Source organism: Mizuhopecten yessoensis, unplaced genomic scaffold (genome assembly GCF_002113885.1).
Source record: "Mizuhopecten yessoensis strain PY_sf001 unplaced genomic scaffold, ASM211388v2 scaffold7491, whole genome shotgun sequence".
Lineage (NCBI taxonomy): Eukaryota > Metazoa > Mollusca > Bivalvia > Pectinida > Pectinidae > Mizuhopecten > Mizuhopecten yessoensis.
Window position 1 is genome coordinate 439,088 of NW_018407074.1, and position 20,836 is coordinate 459,923.

The 20,836-nt window shown below is 39.4% G+C and overlaps 1 protein-coding gene across 1 annotated transcript; it reads right to left on the reverse strand.

Annotated features, from left to right (window-relative positions):
• Positions 1 to 2,098: 2,098 nt before the first annotated feature.
• Positions 2,099 to 19,651, reverse strand: LOC110453697 (protein FAM234B-like). The gene is made up of 13 exons (XM_021502761.1): positions 19,554 to 19,651; positions 17,692 to 18,087; positions 13,517 to 13,651; positions 12,664 to 12,855; positions 12,131 to 12,273; positions 10,464 to 10,638; positions 8,643 to 8,787; positions 5,449 to 5,613; positions 5,164 to 5,257; positions 4,480 to 4,674; positions 3,872 to 4,124; positions 3,511 to 3,666; positions 2,099 to 3,117 (listed from the first exon to the last, which is right to left on the reverse strand). Exons 1-13 carry the CDS (start codon positions 19,558 to 19,560, stop codon positions 2,810 to 2,812), a joined length of 2,364 nt encoding a protein of 787 aa, XP_021358436.1. The 5' UTR covers positions 19,561 to 19,651; the 3' UTR covers positions 2,099 to 2,809.
• Between the last annotated feature and the right edge of the window lie 1,185 nt (positions 19,652 to 20,836).

A 20,836-nucleotide genomic window follows, 5' to 3' on the forward strand; every position in this document is an offset into this window, starting at 1 on the left:
ACTTAGGCACAACGCTTTGTAACAACGGTAAATTCACGTTAGCAATTAAAGAACTTTGTGCAAAAAAGTTAAAAAGTTCTATTTGCAATTAGGCAATATCTAAATAAAATAGCTGATATGCCAATTTGGCTATGGAAGAAGTTATATAATTCCTTAATAAGACCATCATTAACATACAACTCTGAAATATGGTGTGCAGACCACTATCAAAAGATTGTAAATGCAAGCAAAAGAGCAGATTTAAACCATACATCTTAAGACATATTTTCTCTATTGATAAAACACCTATTGAACAAATCAACCTCAAATTCTTCAAAATGGCATTGGGAGTTGGAAAATACGCTGTTAATGTTGAATCGAGGGCAGAACTGGGTCAGTATACCATGGACTGTTTTGTGAATACTCAAGCATTGTGCTATTTGGCAAGGATTACACAAAATGATATAAATGTACTTGTAAAGGAGTCGTTAAAAGTAAATATACATGGTTTACATATATTTCCCAAATAAAAAATAATAATAATATTAACTATGACTTTCATCACGACCCATTCTTTGCAAAAAAGAAAAGGAAAAGGAAACTATTGTTTAAAAAGTCGATACATGCTAAATTTGAATCATATTTTTTTGAAAAAAAATGCATAGTTTGGACGAAAATAGTAAGTTATTTCTATACGTTAAAATTTAAAAAAAAAAAGTATGCAGAGGAACACTACCTATCGTTACCTAACTTTGAATATAGAAAATTGATGGCAAAGCTGAGACTAAGCAACCACAATTTAGAAATTGAGGCTGGTAGATCTAAAAAGATTCCTCGACAATCCCGACTATGTAAATTCTGCAATACTGTAGAAGATGAAGTACATTTTATATTTAAATGCAAAATAAATTTAAATATCAGGACTACGTTTCTCCGAAAAATTAAAATTAACCCATCATTGCCTGATCTACAAAATTTAATATTATTATTGTCATCTAATGACCCACAGCTTTGGCAGGAAAAAAGCCTCTTTTTAAAAAGTCATTTGAACTGAGGAAGGCAGGCTTGCAGAATGCATACGTATGTAGTTTTTGCTGTCCATTATATAGTATCAATGTTTGTTTGATGTTTGCAGCTCGTTCCTTGTAAATTGGATGTAAAATGCAATAAAGTTGATTGATATAAGGTACCAATATGGAACAGGAAACGCAGAGGACTTGCCAATGTATCCATTTGTTACCTTAGTAAGCTGGTGATCCCTAGTAGAACACGTGATCCCTAGTAGAACACGTGATCCCTAGTAGAATACGTGATCCCTAGTAGAACACGTGATCCCTAGTAGAACACGTAATTTTTATGTTCTGTAATGTTTATAGTTTGAATACCATTGTTGTTTCCCTAAACAAAGTCTCCGCGGGTAGAAGTCCTTATACAGGCTACTTTTCGCGACAGTGTTGTTTTCGCTGTTTTCGTGTAGGACGAAACCGGGAAATCAATAGATTTCCAGTCGATACACACTCTAAACGTTTTTGAAACCGCAAACCTCAAAACGGAGAAAATACGTAATATTTTCCATACACACATATTGTATGAATATGATCTTGGGGACGCATACACTCTGGGCGTGTCTCGGACATGACGGAAGGACACGGGCTGAGGCTACCATTAACGGTGATCGAGTTTTCAGCTATGAACCTATTTCAATCTCCAAAAAATACAATTCTACATTTTTTATTGATTTATTTGCTAAATCATTTCCTGTGACTGAGGTACACAATGTATTCATACATATTGTAACATTATCAATGGGGCACCGATATATAAGAAGCTCGGTCATAGAAAACCATTACCGCAGGCTAGATAACCATGATTTAGTTTAAACTTTATTTTATTGATGTTAAATTACAATAGTACATGGTTATAAATACAGAAAAGGATCCAGAAACAAGTACATAGTACTTATTTATGTAAATCCGTGATTTGTGCATGGAACTGCATTGAGATCTTACATAATTATTTCAACATGTGTTTGAATGGCGTTCAGCTCCTGATTTAAGTTCAACTTTCTTTTCCATTTTGCAGCATTAAATCAACAAACTAAATAACGTTTTTTTTGACAACTGACTTTATTGATTCGGCACACTGTGTGGTAGTGAGTTGTTTTCAGCGTTTTAGGGTCGCGACGCCAGTCATTTGCACGCTCTGCTTGACAAAGCTCGCAAAATAAGTTTTCAATTCCTGTTTGTGTTCAAAACAAACGTAACCCTTATTATTCATACAAAACTAAAGATTTTTATTCCGAATATGGAAAACATTTCGTCGTCATTGTTAAACGCGTAATTGTCTTATTTCTTCAAATTCACAGTATTTTAATGTAAGTGACGTGAAATTGCAACTTTTTTTGGAGAAATTGGTTGTTTATAATAGCTGATCATGTTTTTGATTTATTTTAGACGAAGGACAACAAAGGGACATCATCCTTTCTATTAAAACAATAAAACAACTTGTTCTCATTTTTAGATTATTTCACTTGGATACATTGTAATGTAATTAGATGTGTGACACTTCCACCCTTGTCCAATCATTTAAATTAAAAACATCTCGTAATTGTCTTATTGAGAACACAATGTAATCTTAACAAAATGTTCACAGTATAGCCAATGTCTTGTATAGTTCAGCGCAGCGCGTTCCATGGCGACTTCCTCAAAATGGGTTGGATCACAATCGGGACGTTATATTTGAGCGCCAAGACAGGTTAGTAATTGTTCTATAGTATAGAATGACTAGGAAAGTTATTATTTTTCAGTAGAGGTCAAGGTAACTGATGACGTCACACTTCGTGGAAGGCACTGTCTCCCGTCGTCCCCATGTATCCTCCCCATGTTTGTTTGTCAGCGGGAAGGAACTTTAATGAGGTAATTTTGTTTTCGTTCATGACATTGCGCATGCGCTGGTGGATGGTGACGTTGATTGGCGTGTAGAGCTGGCGCGCGAGGGCCTCCTCCAGATTGACCTTGTAGATGTCGGTATCGAACTTCATTTTGACATAATTTGCGTACTGGTCCCGGAGTATCCCCACGCTCACCAGGTTAACGATCAGATCCAGCTTCCCGTCGCCATCTACGTCCCCTATGGCGCCTAGAACGAAGACAGTCAGAACAAATATAATTGATGTCGCGTATCAAAAATCTTTATATCACATACGATGTGAATTTCAAACTGCTGGTTAGGACTCTAAACGAACCTTTTTTTAACTTTACATTTATAGTCTTAATGTTCTGACTATAGACATGCGGCCATAACGAACACGTATATAATGTACCGGAAGTGTCTCAAGTCCTAAGGTTACGGGGAAATGCAGGCAGTCGTTGCTATACATGTTGTGACAAACATACACTTTGGTAAGTTGACTAGTTCCCTGTCAAAACCATTACAGCATTCGACAACATTAAGACTCCAATATATGGCAACAAAAGTAACTTTACATTGGAATAAAAAGGAAAAACATACACATTTGAAACAGATATTTACCTGTTGTCCGTTCATCTGGTTGTTCGACGATACAAAACGGCTTTTGAGATTCTCTTTTACCACGTGACCACGGAACCTCGTTTTCAGTCAATGTACGATTCACACCATGAACCTTTATTGATTCCTGGATTAATTTCTTGTCATTTCCCGACAGCTCTGTTGTAAATAATTAAAGAGTGCTTCGCAAAAATTGTCTTTTCTACCACCTGCACTATGGAGTCCTATATAGTGTATATATGATACAATAATGATATACAAATTATTTCTTTCAAATCGTGTCAAAATTGATCAAGACACCTCTTTTCATATTTGTAGTTCGATTGCATGAAATAATTCCTCGAGTTCGATATCAATAACTTACTGTAGTAGAATTTCTCGGATCCTCGTTCCCAGAGTTTGATGGGCGCCTTCATGGTTGTTCGGTCCAGGGCAAACAATTCCGCCAGGAAAACGGTCTGGTCCGACTCACATTCTACATAATTTTTGTCAATACCGCGCCTCTTGGCCCGGAAGTGGCTGCTGTCGAGTAGAACGCCCTCTAGGTCGGCGTTTGACTCGTCAACGACGGTTTCCTCCAAAACGGAAGTGCCATCATCGAGGGATCGTCTATTGATCTGTCGTCAAATTCACAATGGCCTTATTGTGGACAGAAGTATCAAGAGCAAAGAACAATATTTCCTTTTACGTAATAAGAACATCTGATATCATCTAATTCGGTGATATATTCATAAATTTCAATTTTCATAATTTATCTCCGCCTAACGATGCCCCAGTGTTTATATTGTATACAAATTCTCAACAAATGTACCAGGATGAGTTGAGAAACCTACATATATATCTACCAGCTCTTCAGCAATATAAATCTATACTTTGAAGCTTGAGAGAATAAACTCTTCCATCCCATGTTAAACGTATTTAGGACGACAAGAAAAAGTAGCATTGACACCAGAGCCACACAACAATACTCACTACTCTCTGAACACCGGTTGCCCCATGGATAGCCCCAGTGTGTTGAGGGTCCTCACCATTCCGACCCTGCGCTTTGTACAAAAATATATCCCGGTTATGCGCAGACGTTCGTACTGTAAGGTCAGATGAGACGTCATATCTACCAGAAGTCATGTTCCATAGGACAGTTCCGTCTTTCCCATCTATCACAACGTCCTTTAACAGATTATCACATGTTTGTCATCACATATCACTCTTCTAAGAAGAAATATTTTAACTAAATTGAGTACTTCCATTTAACAAAAACATTTCTTTTAGAAGCATCAAATTTATGTGCAAGATTTTCTTTAATTTAGAACTTAAGATGGCTAGTTCACATCAAATATTCGTTTTTATTAAGCTGAAAGCTTTCCCGTTAGTGCCAATTCCATTGTCTTTTTTAATGAACTGGCTATTTCTAGAAACTGACTTTCGGTTAAGTGACACTATATGTACAACTGAGAGAACACTGAAGTGACGTCATAATCGAACTTGATACACTAGATGCACATGCATTATATGGCCGCAGGTGACGACATTTGACACTAGATGTATAATAGATGTTGGAGGTGAGCTTAACGATTGCATGGATTAACGATGCGCCATTCCTTTCTAGAAATCGGACGTAGTTGTTTCAAAATCTATATTGAAAGAAAATTAACTTACATCCGTTGCATTATAAAATGGCCATGCTCCCTTGCTCCAGTGCATCATGAAATCAATGACGTCATCATCGTTGAAGTAGCCAGGAGCAGGTGAGCTAGAATATGAAACACCACTCAACTTCAATGTTAATCTAATAAAGCAGTGCATAGATCTATGTATCTCCGATCACATGAGATGAAAAAAGATATACATTCAGACACGTTTCATCAGAATTACTCACTCAAAAACAAAATTGTGTGAATCAGTAATATTCTGTTTCTAGGCTAACACGGTATACATATGTACCTGTAAGATTCTCGGTCCTCGAATTTTATTTTCCACATAACCTCTAGATTTTCCCCGTCATATAGCACCATGGTACCGTCAAACCCCGTCATTAGAATGTCATTGACGCCATCTTTGTTGACGTCCACAAGCACGGGAGGGACCATGACTCCTTTCTGGTCACTCCTGTAAAACCAAGACGCACAAATGAGAAATACAATTAAAATTTCAATGTTTTTGTTCGTTTAAATTAAAATGCTCTTGAAGTATTAAAGGAAATAAAAGGTAGCATCGACTCTTTGCAGTAAGCGTTGTAAATCACAAATATTCCTGTGTTTTCGTATCGGTTTTGAATTTTATTGTTGTTCTTGTGTGTTGACGCCGTTATTTTTGTGTTTTGTCCTTGTGTGTTAACCCTGTGATATGTCCCCCTTGGTGGTTAACACGGGTAGTATACTAGTACTTTTCCCCTGTGATTTGCCGCTGTGGTTTATTTTGTCGTTGCGTGTATTGGCGCTTTGGTATATTTTGTTCTTGTGTTTTTCCGCTGGGGTTTATTTTGTCGGTGCGTGTATTGGCGCTTTGGTATATTTCGTTTCTTGTGTGTTGCCGCTGTGTTTTATTTTGTCGTTGCGCGCATTGGCGCTTTGATATATTAAGTTGTTGTATGTCGCCGCAGTGGTTTATTTTGTCGTAGCGTGTATTGGCGCTTTGGTATATATTGTTCTTGTGTGTTGCGCAGTGGTTCATTTTGTCGTTGCGTGTATTGGCGCTTTGGTATATATTGTTCTTGTGTGTTGCCGCAGTGGTTCATTTTGTCGTTGCGTGTGTTGGCGCTTTGGTATATTTAGTTGTTGTGTGTTGCCGCTGTAGTTCATTTTGTTGTTGTGTGTGTTGGCGCTTTGGTATATATTGTTCTTGTGTGTTGAGCAGTGGTTCATTTTGTCGGTGCGTGTATTGGCGCTTTGGTTTATTTAGTTGTTGTGTATTGGCGCTGTGGTTCATTTTGTCGTTGCGTGTATTGGCGCTTTGGTATATTAAGTTGTTGTGTGTTGCCGCAGTGGTTCATTTTGTCGTTGCGTGTATTGGCGCTTTGGTATATATTGTTCTTGTGTGTTGCCGCAGTTGTTAATTTTGTCGTTGCGTGTATTGGCGCTTTAGTATATTTAGTTGTTGTGTGTTGCCGCTGTGGTTCATTTTGTCGTTGCGTGTATTGGCGCTTTGGTATATTTTGTTCTTGTGTGTTGCCGCAGTGGTTTATTTTGTCGTTGCGTGTATTGGCGCTTTGGGTTATATTGTTCTTGTGTGTTGCCGCAGTGGTTAATTTTGTCGTTGCGTGTATTGGCGCTTTGGTATATTTAGTTGTTGTGTGTTGCCGCTGTAGTTCATTTTGTCGTTGTGTGTGTTGGTGCTTTGGTATATTTTGTTCTTGTGTGTTGCCGCTGGGGTTTATTTTGTCGGTGCGTGTATTGGCACTTTGGTATATTTTGTTCTTGTGTGTTGCCGTTGTGGTATGTTTTGTCTTTGCGTGTGTTGAATGTTTGGTATATTTTGTTTTTGTGTGTTGCCGCTGTAGTTTATTTTGTCATTGCTTGTATTGGTGCTTTGGTATATTTTGTTCTTGTGTGTTGCCGCTGGGGTTTGTTTTGTCGGTGCGTGTATTGGCGCTTTGGTATATGTTGTTCTTGTGTGTTGCCGCTATGGAATATATTGTCGTTGCGTGTGTTGGCGCTTTGGTACATTTTGTTCTTGTGTGTTGCCGCTATGGAATATATTGTCGTTGCGTGTATTGGCGCTTTGGTAATTTTGTTTCTTGTGTGTTGCCGCTGTGTTTTATTTTGTCGTTGCGTGTATTGGCGCTTTGGTATATATTGTTCTTGTGTGTTGCCGCAGTGGTTCATTTTGTCGTTGCGTATATTGGCGCTTTGGTTTATTTAGTTGTTGTGGTTTGGCGCTGTGGTTCATTTTGTCGTTGCGTGTATTGGCGCTTTGGTAATTTTGTTTCTTGTGTGTTGCCGCTGTGTTTTATTTTGTCGTTGCGTGTATTGGCGCTTTGGTATATATTGTTCTTGTGTGTTGCCGCAGTGGTTCATTTTGTCGTTGCGTGTATTGGCGCTTTGGTATTATTAATTGTTGCGTGTTGCCGCTGTAGTTCATTTTGTCGTTGTGTGTGTTGGTGCTTTGGTATATTTTGTTTTTGTGTGTTGCCGCTGTAGTTTATTTTGTCATTGCTTGTATTGGTGCTTTGGTATATTTTGTTCTTGTGTGTTGCCGCAGTGGTTCATTTTGTCGTTGCGTATATTGGCGCTTTGGTTTATTTAGTTGTTGTGGTTTGGCGCTGTGGTTCATTTTGTCGTTGCGTGTATTGGCGCTTTGGTATATATTGTTCTTGTGTGTTGCCGCAGTGGTTCATTTTGTCGTTGCGTGTATTGGCACTTTGGTATATTTTGTTCTTGTGTGTTGCCGCTGTGGTATGTTTTGTCTTTGCGTATGTTGGCGCTTTGGTATATTTTGTTTTTGTGTGTTGCCGCTGTAGTTTATTTTGTCATTGCTTGTATTGGTCCTTTGGTATATTTTGTTCTTGTGTGTTGCCGCTGGGGTTTATTTTGTCGGTGCGTGTATTGGCGCTTTGGTATATTTTGTTCTTGTGTGTTGCCGCTATGGAATATATTGTCATTGCGTGTGTTGGCGCTTTGGTACATTTTGTTCTTGTGTGTTGCCGCTGTGGTATATTTTATCGTTGAGTGTGTTGGCGCTTTGGTATATTTGTTTTCATGTGTTGCCGCTGTAGTATATTTTGTTTGGTTTAGTTTGGTTTAGAATTGTTTAACGTCCTATCAACAGCTATGGTCATTTAAGGACGGGGTACATTTTGTCGTTGCGTGTGTGGGCGCTGTGGTATATTATCCTTCTGTACCAACGTCTTGGTGTTTTATCGATTATGGACTATCTGTGAGTTGAATAAGATGTTGTATGGACATCAGAAAGCGATATTAACAGTGATAACTGGAGTAAAACATCACTGTTCATGTACATTTAACACATGCTCATCGAAAGGAAATATCTTAATTATTATAATTAGTGTAATACTAAGATATGTTTTTGCATGGTGGGACTTACCATTGTGGTATTTGTTTTGAAGAAAACAAGCCCTATTAGGATATATTTTAAGATGATGTCGCCTTGAGTGCACGACTTGTCCGTTTTGTACGTACCTGAACAACTCTATCTCGCCCTTCTCGCTAGGTGTCTTGAACCCCCACTGGTCGTACGCCCCACGTGTGTTTCGGACAAGAGTACCTTTTGGGAGCCCCATCACGTTTCGATAAAAATCGGGAAGGGAGATCGCCAGGAACAGTCCTGCCAATAAATAGCAAAAGAATAAGCGCATATTCCAACTATCACATGTGTGTGTCTTGTGTTCATCTTAAAAGAATAGAAAAGGTTGATTGTCACTGTTGTTTCCCCTTTCAAACGGCCTAAACCCTACCATCCGTCAACGGCATGGTCAACGGGAGTTTAACAGAAGACGTTTGTTTTTGAGCTTCTAATACCTATTCCCACGCTCCCACCATTAACTTCCTGATCCGCTCTTATTACATCCTCGATACCTCAGTGGTTACGCTCACTTTCGGTCTCTGCACCCCTGGAATATGTCATAGTAAAATGGAAGGCTCAGTGCGCAACACCTTTTGGATGGTACGCGAAGACTAGTTCGATGTACATAAAAAGAATATGTCAGTCGCGTAACGGTAAAATTGACCTCCTTTGGAGTCGGGTGTCCCTCCTCCGTCTTTAAAGGACATGTATCAGCCTATCGAGTGGTCATCGTTTTTTCCTGAGACCAATTAAATAATAGCTAGTCGCGTGCCTTCAATTTTGCTATGACTTATTCCAGGAGTGCAGAGAGCGAAAGTGAGTGTAACCACTGATATCGAGGATGTCTCTGGAGTAGCAAGGATGCTGTTGTTAATCGAGAAATATAATACATATATAAGTGTTTCTCTCATATCCGGTCATGTTAGATAGCGCTGCCCATGTAAGATAGCCATGCTTGCTGACTCTTTCTCTCATATCCGGTCAAGTAAGATAATGCTGGTCATGTAAGATAGCCATGCTTGCTCAGTCTTTCTCTCATATCCAGTCATGTAAGATAATGCTGGTCATATAAGATAGTCATGCTTGCCGAGTCTTTCTTGCATACTAGACCGAGATATCCGCATTTCCGGCGATGCTGAAAAACTCTATCCGACCCACAGGTCTAGATCGCTTACACGCGGAGACTGGCGGGGGAATTATAGTGACCTTTCGGGGTCACGCTATTGTTCGTGTTCTCATTTTATGACGTTTTGGGCTCAGTCAGGGTCATTCACGCCACTAACAATTACCATCCGGGCTTCATATGCAAAAGAGAAATGTGCGGACAGTTTACAACTTTACTAGAAGAGCAGCTGTCTAAGCAAGAAATAGAAGCAATCCCTGATGCGAGTTAAGGATAAGGTTTTTCAAACTCAATGCTCAATATGTTATCCCTTGAGTTTGAATAACCTTATCCATACTTCACATCAGGGTTGGATTCTATTAATGTTACATGGGCTTGACGTCACAAAGGCTCACAGTGACGTGACGTCACCGATTTGGAAATTTGCAATGCCGCAATGCGGAAAAGGCGACGAAATGAAATTAAAACCTTTTACGATATATTTACCGTATACGTTATAAAGATGTTATCATTTTTTCTGCTCAAACTCTGTTTACAAATATGGGGTATGCTAAATCTGGCTGACAGATTCTTTTTCGAAACAGTTTCCAGTCCAAACGCAATTTCATGGTTTCTGAGATTATTCTTGTAGTTGGAATGAGAGAAAAATACTCTTTCCTGCGTAAGGGTGTAGGATAGGGAAATTCCACCCTACGGATTTTTAAATTTTGCAAAACCCTCGGGAAAGCCTCGGATTTGACCAAATTTGGAAAAAAACTCGGGTGGAATTTTCCTATCTACACCCCTGGAAATGAAAGAGTCTTATAATCCATACCTCCGACTGTCTCGCCTCCACTGCCGTACAAGATGTATTGGGAACCGTCTCGTCGCTCGTGGAGGACAGGCGAGATGTACACTTCTTTGTGTTCCGGTAAGTCCAGATGGGTTCCGATCGGCAGGCCCGTCCGTCCGGAGATCATCATCAGCCAACCCGTCTTTCTCACGTGATTCTGGAGGCGAAAAAGGTACATCACTGAGCAAGTGGTAAAAACACGAGATGCGTCGCTAAGAGATCAGTTACATTCTACCTCCCGTAACAGTTGACTGCCTCGACGGTGACGTTGTGTCGCATAGTGACAGAAGACTATATACCTCGACAGTGACGATAGGCCGCCTTAGTGAGAGAACGTTGGGTCCCGTAGGAGAAAAAAATGCGTATGATTTAGTGGTGACGTTATATATCTATTAAAACTGCTTTCGAGTAAGATGTGCTGTGTAAGGTCGCCTCATTTAGACATAAACGTGTTTCTTGGGAAGGGATGTGAGTTTGACCTATTTTTCACAGTGGCGGTATACCTCAGCGGGGACGGTGAGATCGTCCCCGTGTGAGATGACTACGTACCTCGGAGGGGACGGTGGGATAGCCCCCTCCAGAAATAGATTGCTTTCGTGAGAACGGTGGGGACGGTGAGATCGCCTCTGTGATATATGACTACGTACCTTAGCGGGGACGGTGAGATCGCCTCTGTGATAGGTGATAACGTACCTCGGCAGGGACGGTGAGATCGACTCTGTGATAGATGATAATGTACCTCGGCAGGGACGGTGAGATCGCCTCTGTGATAGATGACTACGTACCTCAACAGGGACGGTGGGATTGCCCCGTCACAGATAATTACGTACCAGGCAGAGTGGGATTGCCTCCGTGAAAGATGCTTGCATACTCCAGCAAGGCCGGTGGGATCGCCGCTGTGAGAGATGACTACTTACCTTAGCGGGGACGTTGGGATTGCCCCGTCACGGATAATTACGTATCAGACAGAGTGGGATTACCCACTCCTCGGCAGGGACGGTGAGATCGCCTCTGTGATAGATGACTACGTACCTCAACAGGGACGGTGGGATTGCCCCGTCACAGATAATTACGTACCAGGCAGAGTGGGATTGCCTCCGTGAAAGATGCTTGCATACTCCAGCAAGGCCGGTGGGATCGCCGCTGTGAGAGATGACTACTTACCTTAGCGGGGACGTTGGGATTGCCCCGTCACGGATAATTACGTATCAGACAGAGTGGGATTACCCACTCCTCGGCAGGGACGGTGAGATCGCCTCTGTGATAGATGACTACGTACCTCAACAGGGACGGTGGGATTGCCCCGTCACAGATAATTACGTACCAGGCAGAGTGGGATTGCCTCCGTGAAAGATGCTTGCATACTCCAGCAAGGCCGGTGGGATCGCCGCTGTGAGAGATGACTACTTACCTTAGCGGGGACGTTGGGATTGCCCCGTCACGGATAATTACGTATCAGACAGAGTGGGATTACCCACTCCAGAAATAGACTGCTTTCGTGAGAAATGATTGCTACCTTAGCCGGGACGGTTGGATCGCCCCGTCAGAGATAATTACGTACCAGGAAGAGTGGGATTGCCTCCGTGAAAGACGCCTGCATACTCTAGCAAGGACGGTGGTTTTCACCTCCGTGAAAGATGACTACGTACCTCGGCAAGGACGGTGGGATCGCCTCCGTGAGAGATGACGATATCTTTCACTTTGTCGCCATCCATGTCTGGTATGATGGCGACGCTATAAATGTTCCAGCCACGGTTCACATAAGAAGAGCTATCCCTCCATAGAACGGTACCTGAATAGTTAGAGTAAAAACTAGACGACTGAATGTCGGTAGAAGATTTTGCCATTTAGTGCATATTTTTGGCTTTGGGAGGCTCTGGCGGGTACTAGAAATGCTATCCGATAATGAAAATATATCCTTATGAAGGACAATAGTTTTTTTTAGTAATATCATCTGCATAATCCACAGAAGAGACAATATGCTTTGCCCTTAAAACGACGTCTACAAGGAACATTAGAGAAGAAGAAGAAGAAGAAGAAGAAGAAGAAGAAGAAGAAGAAGAAGAAGAAGAAGAAGAAGAAGAAGAGGAAGAAGAAGAAGAAGAAGATAAATAATAATAAGAAGAAGAAGAAGAAGAAGAAGAAGAAGAAAAGAAGAAGAAGAAGAAGAAGGAGTGGCCACCTGTGGTTGTGTCGATGGCCGTGAGCGTTCCTAGCCTTCCTGTCGCTATACAGTCCGGGGTACCGTCCTGATTTACGTCCACGGAGTGACAGTTTAGTCCGAACACCTCGGAGTAAGCGTCCGCCTTCCACAACAGCTTACCGTCATATCCCCTCAGAGCGACCACGCCCCCTGCACAAGGCTCTTTCATACCTGCAAAAACCAACGCAATATAGTTATGTTCATATTTCACGAGGTAGTCCCCGAGGTTTGCCGAAGGCTTGACAGCTGCAGATGCTTATATATGCTATTTTTTATTGGCAAGGTTCATTTAACATCATTATATACGCACTTATAATTATTTTGAATTTAATCAGTTCTCGTCTTTTTTGAAATTCTTACGATAAAGGAAGTTTAGGCATTGGGCAATTTAACTAAAATGATATCTTCGCATCGCTCCCGTTGTTACACACGACATAGCAGTAAACGGAAGCGATGCCAATATCTAACTTTAGTTCGAGTGAGCATTTTCCGTTTTGTTTCAACAGTGGTTGAGACTAATTAGGATTTCCATTCTTTTGGTCCCAAACATCACTGATGAGTCCTTAAAGGACGAAACAGCTTATGGTGAAGTATAATTCATCTTTGCATATCCCCATCTCTTACCAAATTTCATAGGTGCAAACACGAGTATGTGTTATGTTCATCTCAGTTCAAAAAACTTTTTAACAGTGACATTTTAATTCTTTTGAAACGAGTGCGTGTTTCTTGGCTTCTGAATGAGCTATTGTGGTGTCGTTACTCCACAACAGCGACGCCAATGGAGGAATTCTCTAATGTCAATGATGAATACATAACTAGTGCCAATTCTTACCTAGATTTTTACAGAATTCGGCCATGCTGGACTCGACGATCATCTGACTAACATCCTTGCCGATCGCTATCCCCACTATAATGTCCAGGATACCGTCCCCGTCCGCGTCCACCAGTCTGATACAAGACTCCGTACCTTAAACCGACATAAGGAATGTTTGGTTATAACACGCATAGCTGTATCCCACCAAAGGTTTTAATCAAAGCTAGTACAAATTGCTGACAGATACATGTATATATCGTAATATTAGTTCTTTTTACGTAGATAGCTATCGACCTATTTCTGTCCTCTTTGTGGTTAGCAAAATATTATAGAGACATGTACATATCTCTTTTTATAAATATTTGTCATCAAATGAACTTCTAACTGAATCCCAATATGGTTTCAGCCCTCAACGTTCAACAGAAACGACCCTCCCAGGTTTAGTAGACGAGTGGTCAAAAAATATTGATGACGGTAAATTCACGGGTGTTTTGTTTTTAGATCTTCGTAAAGCGTTTGATACCGTAAATCATAAAGTGCTCTTGCATAAGCTTAATGCTTACGGGGTTTCTGATATAGCATTGAACTTTTTCGAATCATACCTTTCTGGTAGAGTGCAAGCGGTAAACTTTAAAGGTACTTTATCAAGTTGTAAGGAAATAAACATCGGTGTCCCCCAGGGTTCGATACTTGGGCCACTATTTTTTATCTTGCATATGAATGACTATCCAACATGTTTGAAACATTCATCAGTTGTAATGCACGCTGACGACACATCACAGGGTGTAAAAGGTGATGTAGTTGATGATGTCGAAGAAAAGTTAATAGTTGACCTAGAATTAGCAAGTGAGTGGATGACCAATAATAGAATGAGTCTAAATCTAACAAAACCCCAATGCATGCTTATTGGCTCATCACAAAAATTATCAAAACACAGACAGATGCGTGTCAAAGTGAGTGATATAATTATTGAAACTGTACACAATGCCAAACTGCTGGGAGTTTTTATTGACAGCTGTTTATCATGGAATGTACATATTGAATATGTATGTAAGAAATTATCAAAGAAAATTGGAGTGTTGAAACGAATATTTAAACTTCAAAAATAAGAGAAATTCGTACACCAACTTCGTTACTTTTAAAGACTTTAAACTGGATGCCTATTCACGATTTTGATACTTTTAGAAAATGTGTTCTAACTTATAAAATCCTTAACGACCAGGCTCCAGGATTTTTAAAACAAAATTTATTTACCTATGTAACCCAGATTTCCACAAGAACCACAAGATCTTCTGCAATGAACCAGCTCTATATCCCCAAGTGTAGAACAAGTTTTTGCAAAAATTCTTTTAGATACACTTGTACTATTTTATGGAATACTTTGGAAGAAACCATACGAACCAAAACAAATGTTCTGGCTTTTAAAAAGGCATATCTGGCCAATTATTTAAAAATACTAGATCATGAATACCATGTGTTACCGGCGGACCAAGTAGGTAGGGGATTCCTAATCACTGGGAAACCGAGTACTATATGGTATATACAAATGTACTATATGTATATTTTAAAGTACAACATTTGAAATTATCCCTATAGTTCTGTTTATTATAATTTCCTGAGATAATCCTTATATTACCCTGTGATAAATATATGTATGTATTGACTTGTAATATGCTGTGATATTTTCTAATGTTCTTAATGCAATTCTGTGATATTTAGTGATACAATATAATAGGTTGTCTTAATAATGTATTGTACTATTTAACTACTTTTTCTATTTTATTGTATGTCATATGTCTCTGTATGCGTGATGTGCTGTTGTTTTATGTATGTATATATAATGTGCTTTACAGGGCCATATTGTAAACTAGATGAAAATCTAAATATGTTACCCTGTCTAAATAAAAGAATTTATTATTATTATTATTATTATTATATTATTATTATTATTATTATTATTATACGCTTTGAATGGATTTAAAATGTATTGACCCTGTAACCTTTAGTGTGAAAGGTACCTACAAGGGTTCGAATGATCAGCTGTGATGGGTCATAGGCCAAACTTGATTCTGGTGTGCCGGTCGTGCTTGCCGGTGGCAAGGCGGTACAACGACTTGATTACATTGTGTGTGCGTAATATGTCGGTCGGCAAAAATATAAACCAGATTTGAGAGGCAGGCAAAGCGGCACACCAGACGGTAACCGATATAATTGCCTGGACATGTGTACATATTTTTGCTTTCTTGATCGTCACCAGCACATATACAATTATTGTTGATTCATGTTTTACACTTATAATGTATCCTTCAACATTTGTATATCAATTCCCTGCTGTAACATGAAATTACTTTGCAAAGATTCGAGAGGTTTGCCGTGATGTAAATTATGGTTGAACTTATGTGTTATGGTCTTGTCTTAAAACCGGCACTACGAGTGGGAATGGTGCTTTACATAGGTTCGAGTGAATTGTCGGGGTAAGCTTTAGCCTTGAACGGTTCGAGTGAATTGTCGTAGTGATCAATACTTTAAAATATTGGCTATGTTGTAAAGGCACTTCACCATGATGTCAGAACAGATGTGTGTCATTATTGGCTATGGTGTAAAGGCACTTCACCATGATGTCAGAACAGCGGTCGGTCATTATTGGCTATGTTGTAAAGGCACTTCACCATGATGTCAGAACGGATGTCTGTCATTATTGGCTATGTTGTAAAGGCACTTCCCCATGATGTCAGAACAGTGGTCTGTCATTATTGGCTATGTTGTAAAGGCACTTCACCATGATGTCAGAACAGTTGTCTGTCATTATTGGCAATGTTGTAAAGGCACTTCACCATGATGTCAGAACAGCGGTCGTTCATTATTGGCTATGTTGTAAAGGCACTTCACCATGATTACAGAACAGTGGTCTGTCATTATTGGCTATGTTGTAAAGGCACTTCACCATGATGTCAGAACAGCGGTCGTTTATTATTGGTTATGTTGTAAAGGCACTTCACCATGATGTCAGAACAGTGGTCTGTCATTATACATGGCTATGTTGTAAAGGCATTTCACCATGATGTCAGAACAGTGGTCTGTCATTATACATGGCTATGTTGTAAAGGCATTTCACCATGATGTCAGAACAGTGGTCTGTCATTATTGGCGATGTTGTAAAGGCACTTCACCATGATTACAGAACAGTGGTCTGTTATTATTGGCAATGTTGTAAAGGCACTTCACCATTATGTCAGAACAGTGGTCTGTCATTATTGGCTATGGTGTAAAGGCACTTCACCATAATTACAGAACAATGGTCTGTCATTATTGGCTATGTTGTAAAGGCACTTCACCATGATGTCAGAACAGATGTCTGTCATTATTGGCTATGGTGTAAAGGCACTTCACCATGATGTCAGAACAGCGGTCGTTCATTATTGGCTATGTTGTAAAGGCACTTCACCATGATGTCAGAACAGCGGTCGTTCATTATTGGCTATGTTGTAAAGGCACTTCACCATTATTTCAGAACAGTGGTCTGTCATTATTGGCTATGTTGTTAAGGCACTTCACCATGATGTCAGAACAGTGGTCTGTCATTATACATGGCTATGTTGTAAAGGCATTTCACCATGATGTCAGAACAGTGGTCTGTCATTATTGGCTATGTTGTAAAGGCACTTCACCATTATTTCAGAACAGTGGTCTGTCATTATTGGCTATGTTGGAAAGGTATTCCACCATGATGTCAGAACAGTGGTCTGTCATTATTGGCTATGTTGTAAAGGCAATTTTTTTGATGGTGATATTGCATGTTTGTCTTTAGCTTAGTGGTACTTTACCACAGTCTGGGATATTTGTTATGGTGGGTTAATAGCTTTATTCCGATTCGAATGATTTATGGCTCGAAATATTCTTTACCAGGGTTCGAGTAATATGACATGCTTACTTTGCCAGGGTTCGTGCGATTTGTCGTGTTGGGCTATATTCCGTCCTTTCGTGTTGCAGAGTTATCTTCTCTTGTGAGCAGGTATTGAATGGTACGTCATTAGTTTGTGTGAGGGATTTTTCGTCGTTTTCTCAAAAATATTTGACGTTTTTTTCACAAACAAATGACGTAACAATCAATACCTGCTCACAAGAGCAGATCACTCTGCAATACGAAAAGACGGAATAGCTTGAAAGGTATTTTACTAGGGTTCGAGTCATACCATAGTCCGATAGTTTTGTTCTCCAGTCTGCTGTCCGTTTATGTACACTTTGTTCTAGGTCGGGCGAATGTTCATTATGATGTTGCCATGGTAATGATGACATGGGTGTGAAGAACCCGGCTATATATCCAACTCCAACGGAAAGCAACATGAGGGCGAACACGGCGGCCACCGTCGTGGGTGAGCAACAGCTGTCGCGTGAGGAACTCTTGTATGGGGTACTGAAGGTGTAGCCATTTCCGTTCCTCAGTATGGGCGATGACCGTTTAGTGTCGTTGATACTTACTTCCGGAACAGATGTTTGATTGATTACAAGATTCTCTTTCTCGTCAAAATCGTCGTCCTCACTGTCACTACCAAAAGGCAGGAGGTGTTTGTAGTCTGCACCCTTTTTACCTGTAAAGGATTAAATAATCGGAGCCTTAGATAATACATGGAACTATATGGGTCCGTCGTACCTAATTGTCTAATTGATTAAGATAGTCAATTCCATATTCTAGTGCACAAATTAATAGACATCGGATATAGCTATACAGCAAACACAATTAAAGGTGATAATAATGTTATGCATTTAGTAGCTGGTTAATTGTGCATTTCATTAGTCTTAACTCGTGGTCAGTGTCAGAGTTTTATTTGAAAATAGTAGCTATGTAGCCGCAGAGATCTGTAGATCCAGTCTGTAACGTGTCGTGTGTGTGCCTCCGCAGCCGGCTGATGCTGACCGCGGGGTTAATTTAGCAGGATTTATGGCCAGTTTAACCTAGTCGTGTAGGGGTCAAATTTAGCAGGATTTTGCTAACTTATCAACATTTTTAATGTAGCAGGATTTTGCTAAGGGGACAGATTAACAAGGTAGTTAAGTTTGGGAGTAAGAGAGTAGTGTGGGGGAGTTGGAATAGAGGAGTAGTGTGGGAGAGTTGGAATAGAGGAGTAGAGTTGGAGAGTTGGAGAGAAAAGGTTGAGTTAGGGAGACCGAGTTGAGAGGTCTAGAGACATAGAGAAGAGTTAGAAAGTTGGAGAAATAGGCAGTTAGTAAGAATAGTAGTTTTAGCTGTAGTCTTAGGTCTGTGTAGTTTTACAGTTGATAGTAGGAGATTAGCTTGGAGTGGAGAGATTGCGTTCACAATGGTGAACACTTACAAGTATATTCTATGACGGATTAAAATACTTGTGTTGTAAATAAAGTATAAATATCAATGTACTTATTGTGTTGTTCAATCAATTTGAACTGGTGGCAACGGCAGAATTATTACAGAAAATAACACGGTGGAGTAATATAGAAACGTAACACTGGCGGCAGTGGGTGGATAATATTACAACGTAACAATAATCTGAAGAAAAAGAAAAATCGATTTTATTACTTTTCATCAGAGATATTTAAAACAGTATACGTCTCTAAAAATGATGTCGCGGTGGCTTATATGTAAGACATGCCATCAAACTCTGTCGAAATATTGTACAATCTTTTCATATGATTTTTTTTGCCAAAATGTACTTGTTTTTTTTTATCTGCGTCATTCTCCTAAGTAAACAGCCAGAGTTGATTGCTTTTACATCAAATATCGGCACGGCGGTTTGTAATTTACTTGAATGCCTAGACCTATTTGGTTCCTAAATGAATGTAAATACAAGTCCACTTATGGTCATATCAGAACGACGATTCTTTCTCTATTCACACAGCGTAATTTAAGATACAGACAATGTGCGTATTTAAAAATATTTTTTTAGGAAAAAGGAAATATAATTGCGTATTTGAAGCTATGTAAAAAACGTTATTGTGCATAGTAAATTAAAAAGAAAATGCATATTTATGACAAAATTATTTGATAGGTGTATAAAAATCAACAAGAATTAAACCTTACTTGGCATGGTTCCTTGGACAGCCTTACTTGGTCCGGTTTAGAACGACTGGTCAATGTACATCCCTATACAACTCCTTATCGCGAGGAGTTTCGATAAGAGTGTCACTGCTTACAGAGATAAGTGTGTGGTCAAGTTGAAACATCTTGACCATTAGCTATAAACCTATATATACGTCTTTCTATTGGATGATTGCTTTTTAAGTTATTTGACACGTAATAATGTGTAAGGAGGCAGCACCCAAATCGGATCAGTACACAAATCGGATTACTTTTTGGAAAAATACTTATAAATAAATGTGTCAACAAATCAGTTATAACAATGATGTAGTCTTAGAATAGAAAGCCATGCAACATTTGTTGTCTACAGATGATTAGTTTTTAAGTTCAAATAGCACAAGAAAACGTAATTCAAACTCAAATTCAGTGTTTTTATCACGTTTTTAAAAAATAGCGCGTATGACGACTATGTATTCTGTTTTGGACTATAGGAATAAATTCACACTATAGAAATACTTTTTGTCATATAAATTCTAAAGGTCATCATAAAATGTTAATATACTGACAAAAAATAATCATTTGAAGCGCAAGATACTGCAAAATTCAAGCCTTGATCCGATTTGTGTCCTGACATTCGCAAAAACCGGAGACGCTGATTGGTGACTTCATAGCGTTCTATAAATATCTCAAGTGAGCCCCGGGTGCTAATTTCGCTTGTAAGAACTCCCATCGATATTCTTCCATTGATACAATTCAAATTCAATTCAAATTAGTTTATTATAGTGTCACATGTAAAAGGTACAGGTATTACAATCTCTAAAATATGTCTACTCACCCACCCTTACATCCAGTCTATATTAGACTTATGAGACACTCACTCTTCCCCTATCATTCTAGACTGTAAAGTATTACATATATGTACATACTTATGAATTTTAAAAAACCCATAAATGAATATAATTCCTCCTCAGATTTTTCAATGATTTGATAAAATGATGGTTTGGTGATCAGATTTGGGTACTATCACCTTATACAGTTTGAGCATTTCATTTTTGGTGGTGACATGCTTAAAGCAGCATACTAGGCACAAAGTGAAGTTACACAAAGTAAAAGATAGAAAATATGCAATTAAATATTTCAACAAACTGAAAATAGAAACATCAAATGTTATAGCAAAGTCTTTGGTAGAGTTCAATATAAAAAAGTTCCAATGTCAGATACTAGCAGGGGATAGGGTGGTGTCTTCTCCTCCCGTATGTAGGGCTGGAAGGCCTCAGCATGGAAAA